At 38.4% G+C, this 20,207-nt stretch overlaps 1 protein-coding gene across 2 annotated transcripts in view; it reads left to right on the forward strand.

Moving 5' to 3' along the window:
* The window catches only part of slc25a21 (solute carrier family 25 member 21), a 345,575-nt gene extending 326,904 nt beyond the window's left edge, over positions 1-18,671 (forward strand). For both annotated transcript variants that reach the window (XM_030127622.1, XM_030127623.1), the window contains exons 5-11: positions 2,542-2,608; positions 4,242-4,301; positions 9,975-10,082; positions 10,206-10,370; positions 14,524-14,705; positions 17,171-17,223; positions 17,663-18,671. In XM_030127622.1, coding sequence (XP_029983482.1) covers positions 2,542-2,608; positions 4,242-4,301; positions 9,975-10,082; positions 10,206-10,370; positions 14,524-14,705; positions 17,171-17,223; positions 17,663-17,724 — 697 coding nt within the window. In that variant the 3' untranslated portion in view covers positions 17,725-18,671. The remainder of the gene's footprint in view (positions 1-2,541; positions 2,609-4,241; positions 4,302-9,974; positions 10,083-10,205; positions 10,371-14,523; positions 14,706-17,170; positions 17,224-17,662) is intronic.
* The last annotated feature ends 1,536 nt before the right edge of the window (positions 18,672-20,207 follow it).

The raw sequence follows: 20,207 nt of genomic DNA on the forward strand, positions 1-20,207 counted from the left end.
GTGTGATTGAGCAGAAGCAAAGCAAATTGACTAAAATGATACAGCTCCTGTCTTTTGAAATATCTAGTATGTCAACTACGGAAATAAAACCTCAAATCATTTCCTCCGCAGATTCCTGGGGAACATGTTTACCAGGGTTTGTGGTTTTAAAATATATTTTGGTGGTTCTGTTGCCAAAGAAGCAGCAATATACTCTCTGTTTCCATGTTGTGAGCTTTGCTTTTTCAAGGTTGAGTTCTGTGTCCGTTGTAACAGTCCATATGCAATAATATCAGAGATTATGATGGGCTCAGGTTTAAATTCCCTGAAAAAGGGCTCCATTAATTCTTACATGTTCTGCTCAGCCTGTGAAAAGTAGTATGAATCATGACTAAGAAAGTTTCATGAGTCACTCAGGAGTAAACGTAACAAAGATTATGTGTTTTAAAGAAAATATCCCAGTATGTACCAAATGTTTTACAAGAAATGTGTTACAAGAGGAGAGTTTAGAGTTTGAAAGTTGGATGTATTTGCTGACAGGGAGGCTGCATTATAAGAAAAGTAAGATCTGTTGTATTTAACCCTTTCATGCATGAATTATGAGAACCCTAGTAAAGATTTTTTTTTCTTGAGTGTTTTTATTCCTCCTTACACATGAAAAAGTGCCCCCCCCCCCCCCGGGCACTGATCTGCCTTGGCGGTGGTCTGCGCTCTCCAAGTGCTTTTCTAGTTTCTTTATCCACCTTCAGTTTAAAAGAGAGCATGAAGATTGGACAGTTAATTGCAGGATTCATCCCAGGTCATCAAGCTTGTGAAAGAGTGGTTCATGGAGCATGAGACACCTTTTCCACACATGGATAACACATCCCAGAGTTCACACCGTAACCCCACTGAGAATCTTTGGGATGTTGGAGAAGACTTTACACAGTGGTCTGACTCTTATCAATAGATCTTGGCCCAAAATTAATGCAACTTCGAGTGAAAGTCAGTGGTGCAACAATGGTGCAACCACATGCAACAATGTTGTGACACTGCATAAGCTTTACATAGCATGAGAAATGGCATCACAACTGTGTCCTGTAACCTATACTACAGGTGGCCCAAATAAATATTGTCTGTTGGGTGTGTATAACATAACCAGATGTTCAGGAGACTCTGCAAGAAGTCATCAAGGGGGTTGATGAATTCTGACTCTCGCTTAAAGAAGTTATTCTTCACTCCAAAAAACTATAAGTACCTGAAATGTCCAGCTTAAACACATTTATGTAACATCAGTCAATACAGATGAGACACAAAGTTTTCTCTGGACAACAGATATTTAAAAATCGGACCAATGGCCCTGTAGCTTACTGGCCAAATTCAAAGCTTTGGGAAATGTATCCAGATGCCATTTATTCTCCCCCAGTTCTGTGTATTTATTCTATTACAGAAATAGTCCATGTTTTGGTCAGATCTGTCAAAAATTCAAATTCACACTTGATATCATTGATACTGATTTATTGGATCAATCCACTTCCTATCTCTTATAATGGGAAAATTTTTCAAAGTGGCACCAAATCCAGAATCAGATCCGGATGGAAATAATTTCACTCCCTTGTGCTGACATCATCATACAGAAGCTGTATACCAAGTTTGAAGTCAATCAGAACTAGAGTTTCAGAGAAGAAGACGATTGAAATGTTTTCCCCATCAGAGCCCATGTTAAATTTTGCGTCAGTTCCAGATCCAGAAGAAGATCCTGATCAGCATGTGGACATTCTGTTTGGGTCATCTCCCCATCAGGGCTGGACTGGAGACATTTACACTGGAGATCATTTATATTTACTGAGTTATTGCATCCATCCACTTCCTATCTCTGATAATGGGGACATTTTTCAAAGTGGCACCAAATCCAGAATTAGATCCGGATCCAAATAGTTTCACTAAGTTTTGTTGACATCATCATACAGAAGCTGTATACCAAGTTTGAAGTCAATCGGAATTGTAGTTTCGGAGAAGAAGACGATTGAAAGTTTTGTAACAGATGACAGACGCCACATGACGACAGGAGCTTACGGCCGATCAGCCGGTAAGCTAATAATAAGCTAAAAAGCAGTAGCCTATGCCATGTAGAATAAATAATTCTACCTGTCAGGGTTGAAACAAAACACAGTGTTGTGGATTGTCAGAAGTCAGTGCTGTGATGGCAACAAATGTGACTTCTCTGGGCATCTTCTTTGCATCATGTCACTGTTTCTAATTTCCTGTGTAAAACAAGCCTTTTTTTTTTTTTCTTACTTCATTTGCATCAGTGTCTGTGGTGGCATCCACATGCCACAGTTCGATTACACTGGATGTAACTGATATGTGAATTTAAAGTTTGGCTTTGGTCAACCCCTCAAAGCCTTAGTTTTATCTCAGTCTTGATACATTCAGGTCCCGTTGGTCAGGATTTGATTTTTAGATGGTCTTGAACTAGCTTGGATTAAAAGTTAAATGTAAAAAAAAAAAAAAAATCTAAACCCCAAGTGTTGAATGTTACATGGCTCATCAAGAGTATTAATGTTTATTGTGTCTTTACAGGATATTCGGTTTCTACAAGGGAATTCTTCCACCAATTCTGGCAGAGACACCAAAGAGAGCAGTCAAGGTAAGAAAAGGATGCATTAGTGGGTTCACAGAGGAGCTGCCACATTCAGGCTCTGGTTTCTCTGCAGTCGAACTGCTCTGCTGCCAACATCCCAACCGCAGTCGTTCTAACACAGTCTTCACATGTTGATTAAACACATGACGCCCTCCACCAGCTCTGCCTCCACAGACACTCCTGTTTGTTCTGTCTGTCTACCAAATATTGACTTACAACAATCTACAGCATGTTTTTCTCTCAGCTCTATGTTTTATTCTATTCATGTTGGAAAGAAAGCTGAACATCTTGCCCTTCCTGCTGGCAGTATAATGGGGCCAAGGGGGCGCAGAGGGGGCCCTTGATGCCCCGGTGTGAAGCTGCTCTGTAATGACATGTGTGAACTTTAAAAATAAGCTCCCACACTGAGAAGATCAGCTAATCCAGTGGTTCCCAACCTTTTTTGGCTCCTGACCCCATTTTAACATCACATCTGGCGACCCCAGACATTCAAAACGGACATTTTTTTGCTAAAATTAATTTGTTTTTGATTCTAATTTGATAATAGTTTGCTATACTACAGTGGTTCCCAACCTTTTTTGGCTCATAACCCCATTTTAACATCACAAATTTCTGGCGACTCCAAACATTCAAAAGGGACACTTTTTTTTTTTTTGCTAAAATTAATTTGTTTTTGATCATGTTGTAGTTTGCTATACTATGTTGCAAATAAACGTTAATTTTAGATGACATTTAGTCTATATAATGTCTATTATTGTGGACAGAGGCAGTAAATCCAGGTGTAGATTACTGCACAAAGTGAGAATTTTATTTTCCTTGGTCAGGATCTGTCCAGTCAGTCCAGCTGTGATTTACAAGGAGGACAATTAATACTGAACAAACAAGAACTGAAACTATGAATTATGAAAGAGCTGCAGCATCTGAAACTGACCACAGTGAACATTTGACACAGAAACAGAACCACAGTGCTGCAGTTTCACACTCAGTTTGTCATGTCTGTTATGTGTGTGATTGTCTCTCAACTCACTATATATTCTTTATTAGTAAATTTGTTTTGTTATTTTTTTTTATCAGTTACTAGAAATTTCAGGCGACCCCATTTGAATTCCAGGCAACCCCACACGGGGTCCCGACCCCAAGGTTGAAAAACACTGGGCTAAGGCTAAAGACATTCATTTTGTCTTCTGCTTATGTCATAATACTTCTCTTTTTTCTTTTGTTCAGACAAGGTATAGCTTTTTTAACATCTAAAAAAAGCTATACCTTGTCTGAACAAAAGAAAAAAGACAAGTATAATAGCACTGGGCTAATCGCTCACACTGCGAACAAAGCTAGCCGATGATGAGAAATCTCTGGAGCGAAGAATTAAAGTAAATTAAAGATCCGATTAAGAAGCCTCTACTGGCATTTGGCCTTGTACTCAGATAAACAAATCAGTGAATGTGTCTCTCTTTCCCCAAGGGTTGTGGTTTAAAGTTAAAACTCTGCTTAATTTTCTTGTTCTTGTCGAGGAAAGCTGAAGTTCCATTTCTTCCTGATGGCTTTTTAAAACATGTTAATGTGGCGATGGGCTGTAATGTGTGGAGTTATCAGCCTGGGACTTTCTGACGGCTCATTCGTCCTGATCTTTCTTCCACAGTTTTTCACTTTTGAGCAGTACAAGAAGTTGCTGAATCTGACCCCTTTGTCTCCTGGTCTGGTGAGTATTAGACACAGAAACACCTGAGTACACTCTCACCTGAAAAATAAACACTGTCACACACAGAACCAGGAAGAAGTTGAACACCCACTGCCCACTAAAACAAAGACAATGCCAAGAACAATTTAACCAACCAAATACATTTGCATAAATTTTCCTGTCTACTTTCATTATATTTTATTACTTTTGACGGAAGTAAATATTATTTCTATTAACTATTCCCTCAATAGAATTTTTGTCTTGAGTTTTTTTTAATACATTACAAAACTAGCAACATGGCAGTGTTCCTCCACTAAATATAAACATGGTGGGTTTTTTTTTTTTTTTTTGGTCTTAAAAACACCCAAGCTTTTAAAGTCAAATATGATATTCCTTTTTGTAGACAGCAGTACATACTACTGGCAATAGGATTATTTTGTAGGACTGCATTGGAAAAGTTGTGTGTGTCAGTCTTACAGCGCAGCAAACCAAGCATGTACTCCCACAGACAAGATCTAGCACAGAATAAAACCAGTGGCAAAGTATTTAGAGCAAAATTCAAGTCCAATGTGCACAGTTTAGGGGGATTTAGGAGGATCTAATAGTGGAAATGGAATATAACATTCAGATCTCTGTTTACTGTTGTGTGTTTTTACCAAACAATGAGAATTCCTCTAGTTTTGTTCGCTGTGAGTACATATTCTCTATCTCTACAGAGGGACATTTGTCGCCTTGTTGCTACATTATCACTTTTAGATGGTTCTAAGTGTCTGAGTCATACTGAACCTTTAAAGCTGCAGCTGACAGATATTTGGGGTAAAAACCAGCAAAATTTTGATATACCCAACTTTCGTCAGTCTCTCCTATCGGTCCAGCTAAATGGACTAAATCGACAGATCGATGAGCTGGTGCACTGTAAAAAAAAATTCCTGTTGTTTTTACAGAAAAAAACTGGCAGCTGTGGTTTCTACAACAATACTGTAAAAAACACATCCAACTTTAAACATATTTACGGAGTAACATGTAGATTGAACAGTTTAAACATGTAGATTGAACAGTTTAAACATGTAGATTTAACAGTGGATTTAAATGGTAAATGTTCTGCACTTCTTTAGCTCATTTTCTCCTCCTTCACGGTGTCCACAGCTCTTTCCAAATCCACCAGGTCCAACTGGGACCAGTTTAGGGTTCAGTGTCTTCCATGGACACTTGGACATATGGACAGTCAGAGCCAGGATTGGAACCACCAACCCTTTGGTTATTGGACGAGCTGCTCTACCAACTCTACCAACCCATTTAGTTACTAATTTAACTTTTTTATTTTTTTTTTTTTACAATTTTTTATGTTGCAATTTTACAACTTTTTGGTGTAAATTCTACAGTCATTTGTTACAGTGTGTGTCTTCATATCACTATGGAAACCTGAAGCTGAAAAATCCAAATACCTCCTGCAGGTTAGTTTAGCTGCCATGTTGCTTCTGTGAGGAGTCAGTAAAGCTGTACAGTCATGTCTTACATAATCTTAACACCACTGATCACTGCAGAAGTGTTTTTTAATCCCTTTATTGAAGTTGAATTATCAGTTTAAATTGATTAAGTCATCATTAACAACCAAACCAAAAAATAAATAGATCATTTAAAAAAAAAACAGACAAACCAAGTACAAGTATACTACAAGTGTAACATTTAATCTTTAAAACACTTTAAACACATTTAAGACTCTACGAAACAGCATCACACACATTAGTTCTGCATCTCTCTGAAAACTAAATAAGTAACATAAATAACTGTTAATTAGCTCTTACAAAAAGAAATTGACTATACCTACCTTTTTGACTAATCCACTAATCAATTATTCATGCACATTCCAAGTAAATACACTTGTCAGTCACTGGTCTGAAAACACCCATAGCCGTCTGTTGTGGGATAGAGTTTCTACCGGTTGTAAACAGAGCTCAGAGAAGGTGCATAAGTCTCATTTCCTGTCCAACCAGTTGAATTACAATATGCTGAAAATTCATTGGAGAAAAAAAATGCTTTAGTCTTTACTAAAAAACCTTTCATGTTGTCTAGTCATTAGTTTGAAGATACTTATACGCTAGATATTTTAGCTCTTAGAATGTTCAGTTTTCCTGTTCTGTTCAGATGCTTTCACTTTTTAAAAAAAATATTTTTTCCTTCATTTTATTTATTTATTTTATTTTGATGTCTTGGTTGCCAGTGGGAGGGAATTGTAGTTATTTGAAAGGATACAATTAGAAAGCAGGAAAAAGTGAGTTGGGACTTTTTCTAAAATACATGAAAAACTAAAATCTGAGATGTGTACATTTGTTCAAACCTTTATGTAACTGACGAAACACAAAAAAATATTTTCAGTGTTTTCACTGACCAACTTGATAGTATTTCATACATTTAGATTTCACCACTTGCTATGAAGCAACGCTGTTGGATGTGGTGCAGAATGAGGCCTGGCATTATCCGACTGAAATAACCACAGACTTCAAGGAAGAGATATTGACTTGATGGCAGCATATGTCTGTAAAATGATCATCTGTGTCCTCACATCAGTGGTACCTTCACACATATGGAGGTCAGACCAAGGTTATTATCGTTAACGAAAACTAAAGAAATGACGAAAACTAGAATTGAAAAAACATTTTCGTTAACTGAAATAAATAAAAACTACAATTAAAAGAAAAAAATGATAACTTCCTGAAACTGTACTGTGTTTACAAAACCAACTAAAACAGATAAAAATTATGGATAAAATTCCCTTTGTTTTCATCTTTGTCAACGTCGGATTGATACGAAAGTGATTTATTTCGCTCTAGCACTTTAGTTAGCGACACCATACAGTTCTTGACGGTCCGTCACTTGTGTTCACTTGTGGTTTCCAGTCGTCTTCTGGTCCCCACTCTACCTGGAAACATGGAGACTAAAGTTGGGAGAAAGCAGCAGAGTCCTGTCTGGGATTTATTTGAATATGACAATGAAGAAGAGAAAAGAGACGACAAAACTAAAAATAATACTAAAACTAAACTAAAACTAAGCATTAACAAAAAAATTTAAACTAATAAAAAATTGCAAACCTGCTCTAAAAATGAATTAAAACTAACTGAATTAGAGAAAAAAAAGTCAAAACTAAATAAAACTAAACTAGATTGAAAAATCCAAAACTATTAGAACCTTGGGTCAGACATACGGACATAATCTGGATGGTCTTTATCATATCTAACTCATAGAACCCATTGTTTGTTTTTCTTGAAAACCAGTTGAAATGCAGAGTCATCTGACCTCATGCCTTTCAGTCCATTTGAGAAGAGTTCAGGTCCAGAGAACTCAGAGGTGTTTGCTCTCAGCTTTTCTATACAGAGTTGGGATTGAAAGCTACATTTGTTTACAAAATGCAGTTGAATAAAGTGTGAAAAATATTTGCAAATGCCAGATTCTAGTTTTATTTTATCTTAGAAAAATTACCCAAATTTCCTGGAAATGTGATTTTTACTTTCCTAAAAGCTATACCTGCAAGTATCGGTCAGTACTGAGCTGGCTTTTTACTCCAGACACTGAGCTTAAACCAGTGGTTTCCAACCTTTTTTGGCTCATGACCCCATTTCAACATCATAAATTTCTGCCAACCCCAGACATTCAAAACGAAGACTTTTTTTTTTTTGCTAAAATTAATTTGTTTTTGATCATGTAATAGTTAGCTATAATATGTTGCAAATAAACGTTAATTTTAGACAACATTTAGTCTATATAATGTATATTATTGTGGACAGAGGCAGTAAATCCAGGTGTAGATTACTGCACAAAGGGAGAATGTGATTTTCCTTGGTCAGGATCTATCCAGTCAGTCCAGCTGTGATTTACAAGGTGGACAATGAATACTGAACAAACAAGAACTGAAACTATGAATTATGAAAGAGCTGCAGCATCTGAAACTGACCACAGTGAACATTTGACAGATAAACAGAACCACAGTGCTGCAGTTTCACACTCAAACTTTGTCATGTCTGTTATGTATGTGATTGTCTCTCTCAACTCACCATATATTTTTTATCAGTAAGTTTTTTGTTGGTTTGTTTTGTTTTTATCAATTACTAGAAATTTCAGGTGACCCCATTTGAATTCCAGGCGACCCCACATGGGGTCCCGACCCCAAGGTTGAAAAACACTGGCTTAAACAAAATCAGATGTTAGTTAATAATAATGTAAAATTCATAACCCAGTCATAGTAAATGTAGTTCTCCACGGTAAAGGACATGAGTGCCATAAATGCATTGAAAGCTGAAAGTCTTCACCTAAACCTCACTGTCATGGTTTCATTTGAAATCCGGTCTGTTGAATTACAGCCAAGGTAATGAGAAATCCAACACTATGCTAATACATAGGAATTGCACTGTATGTTTGCTCGGCGCGTGTTAATCGTGGAGACTGGTTACACTACTATAGCGGCCATGAATGTACAAGTGTTTTCGTCCTTCTTGACTAATCTGGTTTCTGTTAGGTTGAGTCAGACTGCTAAGCAAGACAGATGTGCATTGCTAAGGTGCGGTCAGCGCACACCGCCTATTCAGGTGGCAGCCAAGTGTCAGGTGTGATGGATGGCTTTTACCTGTAGCTCCGAGTTGAGGCCGCCCCAGCACGACACGTATCCTCGGCTTGTTTTTACAGCGATTGGTTGAGAGATGTTTACCTGTCCCATCCATCATGCTCTCTTTGCCCTTCTCCTGCTCCTCCTCCTCTGCTTACCTTTTTTTATCTCCTCCTCTTCCTAAAGTGCCTTCAACCTCATTTCCCCCCCGGAGGCCCTCGCCTATCGAGCGCTGTAATCACACAAGATCATTAGCGTGAGTGAATTACAGATTGGTTGTGAATGGCTCTGTCTCCTATTCAGCATGGCACAGCTGAATGCCTTCACTCTGATTAATGAGGACACACACAGTAATAATACAAATAAGGAATTAAAATGTGGCTGGCTGGTTGTATAAACATCACGAGGCATGTCTGAGAGGATGGGTCCCGGGGCTCTGACAGCAGGATAAAGAGGCTGGAAGAGTAATGAGCTATAGACACGTTCTTGACATGTTCCCATTACGCCTGGCTCTGAACACGTCCATGTACACGCACATTCATACAGCCATCCTGTACAATCCAACCCAACGCAAACACGCACTGTCAGAAATATACCATACACTAATTTGAACAAAATGCATGTTTCCTCTTATATTAAGACAAACTGTCCACGGTTAATATCATTGTTTTCATTTCCATGGAAAGATCGGTTATGTTCAAACTTCCTCCTTTAGCTGAAGCAGCTTCGCTCACATTCCTACTTCTTTCTTTTTGTACTTTCTCCTTCCTGTCTGTCATCAGACATTTTGTCAAATGATAACAAACACAGGTGCCTCCAACATTTGTCAAACGACGACAAAGACAGACACGACAGACGTAAATGTCCATTTTAAATGAGACAAAGAAACTTGGGGAACGGGTTTCTGAAATCGAAACTACAACTCGATATTAAGCCCTTTTTTTTCAGCCTGAGTATGTTCACTGGCTTCATTGAGCTTATTCTGATTAACTGCTAAAAAACCTACAGTATGTACACATTTTCTTTCACAGTTTGTCTGTTCTGTCCTGTCTTTCCTCAAATAGTATCACCTAAATTCTGTCCATCTCCCCCTCCAGGCGCTGTCTGTAGCAGGGCTGGGTTCAGGCTTGACTGAGGCTGTCGTCGTCAACCCGTTCGAGGTGGTGAAAGTCAGTCTCCAAGCCAACCGAGATTCTTTCAAAGAGGTGAAGTCACTGAAACAGAATATCGTCTTAACCAGTAAAGTGTCTTTAAAGCACACGTTACTTTAGAGGCCCCAGGTTTTTGTGTTGGCTTTTGACATTTTTCATTAAATCTCTCTGACACAGCAACCCTCCTCATTTGCTCAAGCAAGACGCATCATTAAGACGGACGGCTTTGGATCAAAAGGCTTAAATAAAGGATTAACATCAACACTGGGACGCCATGGGGTTTTCAACATGATCTACTTTGGCTTCTACTTCAATGTCAAGGATGCAATCCCTACCAGCCCGGTAAACATGCCAGTCAATGATCACACGCCAATCTCCAGTCCTGTTCTGGTTCTTATTCCATAACGCAAGCACAAGCCAAGGGACAGCATTTTAGTTTTGTAACTTCTACTACACTTAATTTTTTTTTTTTTTTTTGCCAACCCCAGGCTACATGATATGTCTCAACCAAGATTATTATCGTTAACGAAAACTAATGAAATGACGAAAACTAGAATTGTAAAAACATTTTCGTTAACTGAAATAAATAAAAACTGTAATTAAAAGAAAAAAAACATAAGTAACTGAAACTGTATTGTGTGTTTACAAAACTAACTAAAACGGATAAAAATTATGGATAAAATTCCCTTCGTTTTCGTTTTTGTCAATGTTGGATTGATATAAAATCGATTTATTTCCCTCAAGCAATTTTAGCTAGCGGCACCATACGACACTTTTTGGTCCGTCACTCGTGGTTTCCAGTCGTCTTCTGGTCCCCACTCTACCTGGAAACATGGAGACTAAAGTTGGGAGAAAGCAGCAGAGTCCTGTCTGGGATTTATTTGAATACAACGACAGAGAAGAAGAGAAAAGAGATGAAAAAAACAAAAACTAAACTAAAACTAAGCATTTAGAAAATAACAAAAACGAATAAAAACTAGCAAACCTGTTCTAAAAGCTAATTAAAACTAACTGAATTAGAGAAAAAAAAGTTCAAACTAAATAAAACTAAACTCTATTGAAAAATCCAAAACTATTAGAACCTTGGTCTCAACGACCTAGCCTGTGTGGAGTAGCAAGTGTTTGACAGTATGATTAGTTAACTTGAGTGCTATGGCAAAAGAGGAAGCAAAAAATCAGAGAGAAGCTTGTAAGATCAGCCCCACTAATACCTCGTCCGTTTACTCCTCATAACATCCTCAAAGTTTCAGATTACACATCCGGCATGGTCTGATGGCCTAAACAAAAGTTAATTTTGTTTAATGGAAACGTTACCATACGCCAGTTCCACATGTACAAACTGGAGCATTAGATTAACTCCAATGAACTAATTGGAAGCAGACAACGGCACTATTTTCAAGAAAAGGTTACAGTGGGAGCCCGGGCTCTGCTATATTAAACATTTTTCCGGTGACGCATGATGTACAGAGAACCCAAGTGGTCATCCTCTCTGAATGATAATTATGTGGCTGGATGACTCAAATAGCTCTGTTCTGAGATTGTGAGCGTCTCTTTTGGGAACAATCCACCGGTATGTCCATTGGCGGAATGATCCTGTTTGTGAGAGGCTAACTCTGGGCTTTGTTGAGGCAGCAAAGGATAAATATTGTGGCCACCGACAGCTCACACGCTGAAAAGATAGTTTCCCCAAAGATCTTTTTTTTCTTCCTTTCAGCAACATGAGCAATGAGTTTGCAACTCAAACGTGTCCGTAGTCAAATTCAGCCTGCCCTGAGCTCAGGCTTGTTTCGTATCTCCATTTGAATAGTACAGAGGTGGCAGATAGCACACTGCCATCATTCACAGCGAATGTGTGAGGAGATGTTTGCTTAAGGCTGTTAGGAAGTGGGTTGATGGGTGTACTTAGGCCGCGGGTATGTTACCCCCTTCCCCACATCCCACTTGAAAAAAACAGCCAAAGTGGGATTAGCTGTTGATTTACCTCGGCTCTCAGGGTGTCCAGCCGCTTGAGAAATGCCTGGACCAGAGAGGCTGCTGTCATTTGTAAAAATATCCTGGCCAATTAGCTGTCAGAGCTCTCTGAGTCTGGGCTTCTTTGGTACAGTAATACCCCTGTGCCGAGTCACAGCCCAATTACCCAAATTGTCCCCATATGCCTCCCCAGTCTGCCTGCATGAACCCTGTTTATAAATCCTCTGTCTTGGCTCCCCAAAGAACATGTGCTTCTGCTCAGCCAATCAGAACGCGGCATCACAGTCAGGAAGCACTAATCTGCCCCCCGCTACCATAAAATGATCAGGGCTTTCATGCAAGCTTTGCAATCATATGCACAAGCCCCTTTATGTTCTCCCTCACTTTTAGGAGGAAGCATAAATAATTCGCACATTATATCTCGCGATTTATTTTAGCAACTAAGTCATCCCAATTGACCTCTTATCTTCTATATTTTTTAACTCTGCCAGGAGGTACTGTGATCGCTTTGCTTTGTGTGTTTGTTTGTTTGTTTGTTTGCATGTTTGATTGTTAGCAAGATAACTCTAAAAGTTATGGAGGGATTTTCATGAAATTTTCAGGAAATGTTGATACTGGTACAAGGAAGAAATGATTAAACTTTGGTGGTGATCGGGGGGGCAGATCTGTCTTGGCAGAGGTCTGTGCTCTCCAAGTGCTTTTCTTGTTCACATATGTGGTTATATAATGTAAAGTGCTTTGGGTGCCGTAAAAAGCACTATAGAAATCTAATCCATTATTATTATTATTATTATTATTGTTATTATTATTATTATTATTATTATTACATTTTAAATTTCATTTAAATATTTACATTATATTAGATATTTAGATTTAGGTGGATTTAAGAGAATCTAATTACAGAAATGAAATGTAATATTCATGATAATAATAACTTTGTTTTCATTAGTGTATAATCATTTAAAATGAAGGGCTGTGTTTCTGTTCGGTTTCAATGAACAGTTTGTTACAGAATGAAGCCTGAACAGAGTGTGTTTCTCCCACAGACATTTTGCCCCACCATGTTTCTACAGTAGCTCACAACAGACTTCCTCTTCTTCATTTTAATGTTTTAGCGTGGGTGGCATCCAACAGTAGACCTCTGCATAGGGTATACTCACACAAATATGACAAGTGCTGTGTTTCATTACCTTAAAATGAGTCCTTTATATCTACGGGTGTCTACCATGTTGCACTGCCGTGTTAATACAGTAGGTCCAAACAAGCTGTTTCACATTTTACAGCAGGTGATACCCAGCTCTCAGGTACATCAGAATCTCCTCTGATGTTTGTGTGGACCACAGTTCAGATCCCCTTAACTAAAAAGCCCAAAATAAAAAGAAACACCATCTCAAACAAGGGACTTTTTTGTGGCCACTTTAAGTCAGTGTGAGGGAAGGGCAGTCTGTAATTGGACCCCTAGATGTCACTAAATATTACACACTAATTCGTTATTATTACATGCAGCTTTTTGATCAGAAGGAAATGGCATAATGTGAACATGCATACTGAATGAATGAATATTTTTACTTCAGTTACGTACAAAAACATATACATATTAAAAACACAAACAAACAAACATAAAATTAACACAACTGGTAACTGAAAAAGGAAGAAGCTGAAGTCAAAGGCTTATTTCTGCTTCTCCTACCCCATCCTTACTCCGACTCCACACCTGAAGGTGCAGCAAATAAAACATTAACACAAGTTATTCTACATTCGCTTTCTTAAGTCACTTTGAAATCATATTACTTTCATAGCCCTTGAGAATTTGACAACTTAAAGCTTTTTTGAAACTCATCAGTGAGCTACACAGTTTCACTTCATCCTTCAATTTGTTCCATAATTTGACACCAATAACAGAAACACAGCGATGTTTACTGTTTGTTCTGACTTTACATGTTTCATACACAAACATCCCTCTTAAATTATAATTCCCTTCTCTTAACTTAAAAATTTTCTGAGTACAAACAGGAAGATTTTTACTTTTTGCTAAAAAGAACATGAACAAGAAAAGCAGTCGAAGAGCGCAGACCTCCACCAAGACAGATCTGCTGCCTCCCCCCCATCACCACCAAAATTTCATCATTTCTTCCTTGTGTCAGTATCAACATTTCCTGAAAATTTCATGAAAATCCACCCATAACTTTTTGAGTTATCTTGCTAACAAACAAACAAACACGCACGCAAACACACAAAGCAAAGTGATCACAATACCTCCTGGTGGAAGTAATAAAACTCTTAATACAGTTTTTCATCTTTAAAATTGACTTATGCCTCAGTCACATCAGATCGATTTTCATCATTAGTGGTACATCAGGTGATTATTTACCACCACATCATTTGTTAAAGTTTTAAAACACCATTAGTGGCAAAAATTACATACTGTGTCATGATTTTTTATTTTTTTATTGAAACCTGGAAACACACTGGAGTGACGCTGCACTGACATTTTATTGGATTCACGTCTGCTCATTTCTACCAGGATCCTACATTAGAGTTCCTGAGGAAGTTCACCATCGGCCTTGTGTCTGGAACCATCTCTTCCTGTGTGAACATTCCCTTTGACGTCGCCAAGAGCCGCATCCAAGGCCCGCAGCCGGTGCCGGGGGAAATCAAGTATCGCACCTGCTTCCAGACCATGGCGCTGGTGTACCGGGAAGAAGGGTACGGACTTCAGAGCTAAGTAGTGTGGGGTGTGGGGATGGGGGTGGGGGTGGGGGTCCTCAAGACTCAATCTGAAACACTGGCCTCAAAGAATTAAGAAGGCACTTTCTTTAACTGTCGGTTGTTGGTTACGTTCCAAACTGGCTCTCAGACAAGACAAATTTACCAGCTGCAGCTACAAGCTAACAGGATCTGATTGTGTGCTGCGAGTTTCCGATGAAAGGAAACTAAATAGTGACGTTAGATTATGGGCTGTATTCCCTATGTGTGTGATCATACATTTCTGCAGTCTGTCAGTTGTACAGTAAATGTTAACATATTTTCAAGCCTTTGAGAATGACGGGTCTAAATGGAAGCTTCAAGGAAAGATGTATGTTATGTTAGCAATTGCCCTAGGCTTTCCACTTTCCCCCATGCAGCTCCACTAACACAAGGGCCAGCGACTTGTTTGTAGTTAGTGGACACAGGAGCCTTGGTGGGGGGGGGTGGGGGGCTGCTGCAGGAACGGCACTGCAACACCATCGTCGCAGGGGTGCGTAGAGGGTGCCCCCGTCCGCCACATCCCAGTACCCCGCTCTAACACAACACAGTCCCAGCTAATTAGTGGTCCCTATGGGAGACGTCGTTAAGCAGACCCTAACGAGCCGCGCGGCGCTCCACGGGTCAATCTAATCAGACAGAGGGCCAGGGGAGGAAGTGGGTTGAGCCTTATTAACGCCATCAGTGGCGGGGGCAGGGAGTGAGACAAGGAGCACGAAGCAGAGGCAGGCAGCCAGCCGCTGATCACCTTGAACGCATTAAAGGGCAGGTAGTCGCTCAGCAGTGGCGGACGTTAGACCAGGACTGTGAACCTGACTGAGATGAGAGACAGGCAGACACTAAAGGCTACATACAGTCATACACTCTAAGAAATAAAATGTTGGAATTTGTTGGAGTTAACTGAAAATGTTATGCGACTTGTTCCACGAAATATGGTTATTTAAATGTAAAAAGATGTTGCAGTTATTTGCAAAGATAACCTACTAATAAATCCAAAGTAATTCTGTCAATAAATCTAAAGTAAGGTGTTGCTTTAATGCTACAACTTAAGGATTACATTTTCGAATCAACAGTATTGGTTTAGATTTACACACATTTTGTTGTAAATTTAGTGGTGGGAAGTCCGATTCTTTGAACTAACTCAGTTCTTTCGGTTCCTTCTTTTGTGAATCGATTCCAAAACGATGCAGGATGTTTTTTTTTTAATTAAAGGATCGATTTGGAATTGATTCACAACAGATGAATGAACCGATTGTTCAACCAGAGTCCATACTGTTTGGTCGATATTTGATATCATTTAGGAACGAGTTTGAAATGGATGAAAAATATGTAACATTTAGAGACAACTCATGGAATAATATAAGATCAGTATCAGCGGAAGTTGGAACCAACTTTAGGTTTCTAAATGGAAAATACTGTTATGGAGGGAAAATATTAACTCAAAAGATAAATACCGCTCCCACCTCTACTTTTTTTTTTCTGGTTAGTTTAACATTCAGTTCACTTCACTTTGACATAGATGTTCAGGTAACAGTTACGCAGTTCATCATTCAGTGTCACAATTTTGGGAGGAAGGGCAGGAATGATTTTGGATAATTAATTTGCTTTCAGGTTTTTTCCTGCTTCAAAGGATTTGTTATTATTTTGGCCTTTCAATTCTCTATCAGCTTCTAGTCAAATGTTTCAATTTAACACAATTTTGAATAATCATGACAGCGCATAATATACATGTCTATAAATTCATTCTTAATTCATGCATGAAATGGTAAAGAGGTCAATGGCTTTCAACAGATTATTTGTAGAATATATGTGACAGTTCATCTCAAATGTCTGAATTGTTGAATCTGAACAACTGAAGCCTTAAAACCATTCAACTGGTGCACTATACAAACAAGAAAGCACTCAGAGAGCGCAGACCTCCGCCAAGGCAGATCAGTGGGGACCCCCCACCCCCGATCACCACCAAAATGTAATCATTTCTTCCTTGTGCCAGTATCAACATATCCTGAAAATTTCATGAAAATCCATCCATAACTATTGGAGTTATCTTGCTAACAAACAAACAAACAAACACGCAAGCAAACGCAAACAAATAAAGCAAAGTGATCACAAAACCTCCTGGCAGAGGCAATAAATTGTTACCATTTTGTAGAAACCATAAGGCTCAACGTGCCTAAAGCTAATCCCAAGCTTAAAATAAGTCTTATACCTAAAATAATGATTTATTTGGAGCTGCATTTTATAACCTAGTTATAACATGAAATTACATAAAACATAATTAATACTGGCCCAAACACAGAGACTGTTTTATAGCCGTACATAGAAACAGAAATATTGTACTAGAAGTAATGTCCCATTTAGACAGTAAGCATTAATAAATTTGTGATGATTTACTGTATATATTCTGGCTTGTATCTCTTCTACAGGTATCTGGCACTTTATAAGGGGCTGGTGCCAAAGATAATGAGGCTTGGACCAGGTAACAGATGTTTTTTACACTGATATAAGAATTAAAATGACAAATTGGTTTGGATATAAATATAAATATATGCAGTGCTTCTGCTTCCATCTATTACTTTTCCATACACACTGAAACTCCTCTGCATGTTTAGTCAGTTTAGAAGAATCCCAAATGGAAAAGGAGCATTTCAAAGCTCTTTCATTCATGTACAATTTCCATTTTTTTCTCAGTAAAGGCATGTAAATGATATTTAATGTAAGGTTAATGGAACTCTGCAAGCCAGTGAGGACCAGGTTCTGTTCCGCTAGTGTTTCCTGCTTTGCCTCAGTCATGTGAAGTTAGTGTTTCACAGGAAGTACATCGCATTACATCTCAGATCATGTGATGCAAAACCTCACCTCCTGTTGGTAGTTCAGGTAACTGGGGCACTCACTGTAACTCAGTCTTCTGTTTGCAGGTGGAGCAGTGATGCTACTCGTCTATGAATATGTGTTTGGATGGCTACAGAGAAACTGGTAATGAAAGGGAAAAAACAGGAACAGAAGACCTGCAGAAGTGCCTTATGGGTGACACCTCAAAGCCAGTATCATGAAGTAACTCCAGTCCTGGTCGACTAAGTTGTTTAGGGCTTTTTTTTGTTTTCGTTTTTTGCCTCAAATACAAACTGCAAAATACCAAACCAGCAATACAAAAATGGAGCTTGAAGAAAAATGTCTGAATTGATTACTCAAATACGGAAGAAAGAATTTACATGCATTTTCAACATACATTGTCTATTTTAACAGTGGGTCAAAAAACATTTAATTTCAAATAAATATAATAGGAGGAGATTTCACAGATGTTTACATGAGATCACTATATGAAGATATGGAAAAAAAACTTTAGACGTACTATCAGTCATCACATAGCTACACAACAGATGTCATCCTGCAGTCTGAGTTCAGACAGGCCTGGTGTTACGGACGAACCAATCAGTCCTCAGTTGGACTCAGTGACTCATGCACCTCTGTCAAACATCACTTGTATATCTTAATGTACTGTTCAGTAAAGAGCAACTTATGAAGTCAGCTGCACACCCACTGATGCAGTGGAGTGACGCACCAGTGTCAGTGTGTACACATAAATAATGAATATGTCTTTAAATTTGACACATCTGTATGGTCACAAATATACACTGTAATCAGATAAAATACTGAGCCTTATACATGATCTCAGACTTGACAGCAGCAGTTGTACCAAAAATTCATTAACTGTAAAGACTTAGATCCTTTTTAGATGAATATCTTTGTGCATGGTTAATATTTTTTGTACCTTAAGTGCAAAATATTTACATTTCATGGTTTTATTCAAAAGACACATTGTTGACCTTTTTAAACTTTCAAGTTCCTTGTTAAACAGCATTTGTAGGAAGATACTTTCATATATTGGTAACAAACACAGAATAAAAGAAGACAATATTCTACTTTGTTTCTGTGTCTGTGTGTTTGGATTGGGTTTATTACTGGGGGTGCTGGGTTGGGGGGGCAGCGAACCAGGTAGTGAACAGGCCCTTATCAGAAATTCACTTCATAACACCTCATAAGATTTCACACATTTAACATTTAACACAAGACTGTATAACAGTCTCACAAAACTTTTTTTTTTGTTTTTTTGTTTTCCAGATTTAAAATATAGGTACACTGTAAAAAATGAGTGTAGAATTAACACCAAAAAGCTGTAAAATTGCAACAGAAAAAAACTGTTAGTGACAATACAATGCAAAGTTACATTGTTGCAATGTTACATTTAATAATGTACCATTTTAAATTAGTAAATGAATGGGTTGGTAGAGTTGGTAGAGCGGCTCGTCCAATAACCAAAGGGTTGGTGGTTCCAATCCTGGCTCTGACTGTCCATATGTCCAAGTGTCCATGGAAGACACTGAACCCTAAACTGGTCCCAGTTGGACCTGGTGGATTTGGAAAGAGCTGTGGACACCATGAAGGAGGAGAAAATGAGCTAAAGAAGTGCAGAACATTTACCATTTAAATCCACTGTTAAATCTACATGTTTAAACTGTTAAATCTACATGTTTAAACTGTTTAATCTACATGTTTAAACTGTTCAATCTACATGTTTAAACTGTTCAATCTACATGTTTAAACTGTTCAATCTACATGTTACTCCACAAATATGTTTACAGTTGGATGTGTTTTTTACAGTATTGTTCTGGAAACCACAGCTGCCAGTTTTTTTCCGTAAAAACAACAAGATTTTTTTTTTTACAGTGTATATTCTGCATAAACTAGCAAACAACGATTCAATAAAATGACTAATTTGTCATTCTCTTTGGTTTATTTTGCTAATATCATCAAGCAGTGACGTTAGTCATTATTGTCTAGTGTTAAGTCTCTGATCATGTGATTAGTTGATATGTAACACCAGATAGTTTAGTCACTTTTTTTATTGGGAATATTGATGACTTATACCGACCTTTGATAAAACATCGCAAGAAGAAATGTAAAGAGAAACAAAAGAATTGATTATAAAAATAAAATTTTTCAAGATCACATCTGCTAGCATGGGAGAAGTCATGTCTCTGAACTCTCCCTAAATTTAAAGGTCCCGTATTATGCAAATGTCACTTTGTGACAGTTTTCTTACAGTAGTGTGTGTTGCAGTAGCCTCATTATGAGGTTGGAATGTGAAAACTGTCTGTTTCCTCCTGCCTTGCTACACCACAGTTTGTGAAAATGCTCAAACGGCCCAGTTTGAGTTGGGTCCGCTTATGACGACATAAGCGGATTTAACTCCTCCCCCTGACTGTGGCTCCACCCTGGCAAAGCGAGCCCCGCCCTGGAAAAGTACCTCTTGGACAACAAACATGGCGAAGGCGAGACACGCAGGTTGTGGTGTTGTTGGCTGCACACACCAACACCAAAGTTTAGTTTTGCTCCCCACTTCCGAGCCTCTCCGTAAAAAGTGTCTGGATTCTGTCTGTGATGCTCATGGACCAAACAACA

This window comes from Sphaeramia orbicularis, chromosome 22 (assembly GCF_902148855.1).
Source record: "Sphaeramia orbicularis chromosome 22, fSphaOr1.1, whole genome shotgun sequence".
Taxonomy (NCBI): Eukaryota; Metazoa; Chordata; class Actinopteri; order Kurtiformes; family Apogonidae; genus Sphaeramia; species Sphaeramia orbicularis.